We start from the raw sequence: 4,351 nt of genomic DNA, 5'->3' as shown, positions 1-4,351 counted from the left end.
TAATGCTGGAGATGCTGCTGCTTCTACTGGAGACTTTCACACTCCAGTTTTATCCAGGGTAAGTTCTTTGTTAGAGAGGAATTTCTACATAAGGCACTAAGGATTAGGGTTTTTGGCATACAGCAGATATGGAGAGTAAAGTTTTCGTTGCTCTGATGCCACTGACAGATGCTTACGAGGGGCCCAACCAACCTTTTTCTTGGCACAGATCTGCTGATGCTGATCATGAATCCTTACAGAAGGTCCACAAAGTGATGGTGGCGGTTTTCAAGCCACTCCGCCTCTTTGCAATATTCCTATCAATGGTACTGTTCTGATGTACTTGCCTAGATTCATATCCTGTAGGTCTTGCTTGTTAGGCTTGGTGGCTGCTTAGTAACCATATATTATTGTATTTTGCAGGTCTGCTATGATCATTCAGTTATTCTTGATTTTCTTATTTCAAAGGATACTAGCATTTTGTGTCTTCGGTATCTCCTGCGGTATATCACCTTTTCCATAACGCCAGTGTCTATGAGCTTTTAATTGAAAATGGCGTATTCTTTGGATTTGTCCAGTAGCATCACAACAGTCCATCACTGGGGTTTTAAGATGGACGGAAAGACCTAGCAAAACTATGGATTATGAGATTTTTTTTTGGCAGATGCCTTCGTATAGTGAGTGATACATGGCCAGAACTTTTATCCTTGTCACGCACATGTTATGATAAGCACAGGAGAAAAGGTATAGTTCCTCTAATCAAAGATTTCTATCATCAAAAATTATCTTGAAACGCTGCACTGCACACCTTGGTGTCTAGACTTTGCCTGCCAAGCAATCTATTGGTATGCTTTTACAGATGCCTTTTCTGAATCCGAGACAGAGGAGCTGCAAGCTGAATCTGCAGCTCATGGGAATCCATCCAATGTAAAGCAGAAGAACACGCTACGACTTGTATGTGACACAGTGATAGATATTGACAACATTGCGGATTGTTTGTTGAGTTTGAAACATGCAGTTGAGCGACTGCATAGAAAGCATGCTTTTCCATACAACCCTTCACCTCTCCTGAAGCAGTAAGAATTCCTTCTCTCCCTCTCTGTGAAATTGCATGATGTTTGCAGAGATTGTTGATATGTGGGTACCAATATTCTTGTGGTATTCTTGGCAGCTTGGACTCGTTTCAACACCTGTGGCTGCTTTGAACTGAGCTACATTGGATGACAGTGTGAGCAGGGAACAAGATGTCAAGGCTCATGACGTTTGCATACATGTTTATAGTGGACCATGGATCAAAAGCTTGAATTCTTTACTTGGGAAGCTAACTAGGAATGCCAGATTTTGAGGAAGCGGCAATTCAATCTACATATCTCATGCATTGGATGTTGATGCTATATACTAAAACGTCCATTGGTGGCTTTCTAGAAAGTGGAGCAAAGGCAGGCTTAGTCCTTTTGATTTATTTAGACCATATAACTTTCAGCATAAATCATGCAGCTTGTTTGGTCACACTCAGCAATGGGCCTTCATTTTTATGCTTTATAAACTTTGCGTTTCATAGCAAGACGCACTCGGGTGTCATATGACTCAAGATGCACTCACGTTGCAGTCAACTCTGATGCTCCCTAGGTTTTTATCTCAAAATGCCACTTGGGCTTATGAGGGAATTGGTGGAGATGGTTGATGTTATGGCTAAGGGCAGATGGGGGAACCTAAATTGGAAGAATAAACTTTTCTCATGTGCCCCTCTCAAGGTCACATGCTCAGATTTCTGCAAACTGCTATGCGATTGCGGGAAGGATAACTTGGGTTTCATGGTTTGGGATGGTGGTGGAAGGGTAACAAGCAATTCCATGCTGTCTTTGGGTCTATGGTGGACGCATAAGTTTAGTCTCCCTCTAGCTTCACTTGGTACATCTGTGGCAAAGAATCTTAACAAAAAAGACATTAGATATCTGGTTGATTGCTGGGACAGGATCTGGCTAGGTGGAAAGAGGTGAATCTCTTATCTTTGGAATTTCAGTTAACTAGGAGAGAGAGACTTGATGGCTTAGGTGTTGGAGGTGTTGCATAGTGAATTATGTTCCACAACAACTGACACTTCAGTCTGGATCAAGGATTGGACTTGGATCAATGGTGTCAAATTAAAGGAGGGCAAAACTAGGGACATTCATGCATTAATGAGAAAGGGAGATGCCAATGTGTTGTATTGTAATAAAATATGGAATGTAAAATGGAGATCTTCTAGTTGGAAAAAGAGATGGAACATGATCTGAATTGTTAGGTCCCTAGTAAATTCCAAGTTTTTCTGTGGAAGGTTTGCATGTGGGCATTACTTGTTGGTTATAAACTGCAGAAGAGAAACATGGCTAGTGGCATTTGCCCTAGGTGCAGGTCTTCAATTGAAGATGGCAAACATGTGTTTTGGGAATGCCCAGCTATAAGGAGCACTTGGTGCAAAATGACTAAATGGATAGACAAGGGTCTGAACTTGCACTTATTGGGGGGGATTGGTTACTTGGTAAGTGGTTAGTCAGTGATGAACTCAGTGGGTTGGTATTTAGTATTATCAGAACTTGCATCTTATGGGAAATCTAGACTAGCAGGAATGAAATTGTATTCTTGAGGGCTACATGTATAGGGCTGCAAGAGTTAGAGCTGATGCATAAATGTGTATGCATGTGCTAGTCTGTATGTAATGTAAATAAAATTAGGTCTCTTGTGTTGGATTTGTTGATTCAGAACCTATAGAGGAATATGCTTTCAATGTTGTCCTGATTGTTGATAAGCTTCAAACATCCTAGGGTTCTTCTCTTAATGATGGATTGTTGGTTGCAGGTGAGATGTTGGGTTGAAATTTAATATAAGTGGTTTTACAAACCGAAGGATAATTTATATGGTTTTGTTGGGATGTGTAGGTGTGTAAATTTATCTAGAGTTTTTAAACAAAACATTGTTCGCACAGAGAAATAACTGCAATGTTTTTCACATTGCTATGTTATTGTCAAATGTTCACATTGTTATCACTTTGAAGGTAAAGAAGATGAATTCGTTAATGAGTGATTGGTTCACTCATATGCGTATGGCAAATTTTTAACGGTTGAAATGAGTTTTTTCTAGCCACATGAAAGAACTTAGGCGACTAAGTAAAATTAGGATGACTCAATAAAGTAAATCAAGGAGAGAAAAATGGCTCTAGATACTCATTTTGAGCAATAAATGATGCATTTGCTTGATTATTTTAAGTGAAATTATCAATGAAACGAGTCTTTTCTTTGAGTTTTATTATTGTGTATGTGTCTTCTTGATGAAGAGTTGATTATAGTCGGAAGAAGTATTTTGTGTGTGTTCTTAGGTAGTAGTTTTATTAAATTATTTTTTACCTTCATATAATGAAACACTAGCCATTGTATTTGAGTGAGAGAGTCTTTGAGATAATGCAAGCTTTATTGGATGCCACATCTTGTGTTCATGGTTTTTCTATTATGAGTGGTTTCAAATTCATTTGGTTTAGTTAGGGGCGCCTAGCTTACCTGTGCGTACTATGCTACTTGGCGGTGACTATTGTGGATGACGCCATAGTACTTGCAATGCTAATGTTATTGTGTTAACCACTTCGTAGGTTAACTTGGTTTCACATGTTCGACCTATCGTAAGGCGCTTTGTCATCTTACTCTTAAACGGGCACTTATCTTTTGTAAGATGGGGTTGAAAAATATAAAAGAGGCCTTACCTTGTGGCTAATGTCAAATATAAAAATTATAAGGACTTTGTGTGCTTAAGACTAGTAATAGAGACTCGGCTATTTTAAAGTTTGGTTGACATGGTGTGAAAACGAGTCACTTGTATCATTTTTTACAATAAGTAATGCACAATTCTTCCCTTGCAATAGAATACTTGTGAGCTCTTCTCTTTCCTCTTCTTGTTTGCATGTATGCTATTGGATTTTGCTTGCTTGATGGGTGCATGCTAGATAGGTTTATTTGTAGGCTTTCCTCTTGCATTAGCTCTCTTCTTTTCCCACCTTTTATGAGAGAACCATTGTGAAGACTAATCTCTTTTTGCCTTCATCTAGGCATAAAGAGCTCTTCCTTCATTCTATTGGTAAGTAGCATTTCGGTGTAACAGTAGAGTGAATACGCGACAGATGGGTTATCGCACCCACATAGGGAAGTTGCAATTGCGGCTCTAAGACAAGTTTCATGCATTGTTTGAATTGATAGCTTAGAAGCATGAAAAACCAATAAATAATAATAAAAAAATACTTAACACTTCTATAACCATGATTAACTAGGATATATGATTCTTAATCATCTCTCATTATAGGCCAAATGAGTGGGTTGAGAGACATGAACCCATAGTCTTGCAAAAA

The 4,351-nt window shown here is 38.9% G+C and overlaps 1 protein-coding gene across 7 annotated transcripts in view; it reads left to right on the top strand.

Annotated features, from left to right (window-relative positions):
• LOC147629200 (golgin) overlaps positions 1 to 2,698 on the top strand; it is a 79,414-nt gene extending 76,716 nt beyond the window's left edge. For all 7 annotated transcript variants that reach the window (XM_086812460.1, XM_086812463.1, XM_086812459.1 and 4 more), the window contains 6 exons: positions 1 to 58; positions 209 to 305; positions 403 to 482; positions 644 to 723; positions 839 to 1,055; positions 1,151 to 2,698. The exon at positions 1 to 58 is cut by the window's left edge and continues 7 nt beyond it. In XM_086812460.1, the coding sequence (XP_086668586.1) occupies positions 1 to 58; positions 209 to 305; positions 403 to 482; positions 644 to 723; positions 839 to 1,055; positions 1,151 to 1,184 (566 nt within the window). In that variant the 3' untranslated portion in view covers positions 1,185 to 2,698. The remainder of the gene's footprint in view (positions 59 to 208; positions 306 to 402; positions 483 to 643; positions 724 to 838; positions 1,056 to 1,150) is intronic.
• Positions 2,699 to 4,351: the final 1,653 nt, after the last annotated feature.

This window comes from Cibotium barometz, chromosome 18 (genome assembly GCF_041138505.1).
Source record: "Cibotium barometz isolate CiBa-2024 chromosome 18, ASM4113850v1, whole genome shotgun sequence".
NCBI classification, from domain to species: Eukaryota; Viridiplantae; Streptophyta; class Polypodiopsida; order Cyatheales; family Cibotiaceae; genus Cibotium; species Cibotium barometz.
The sequence above is the reverse complement of the archived record's forward strand: the minus strand, read 5'-3'. Positions and strand labels throughout refer to the sequence as shown.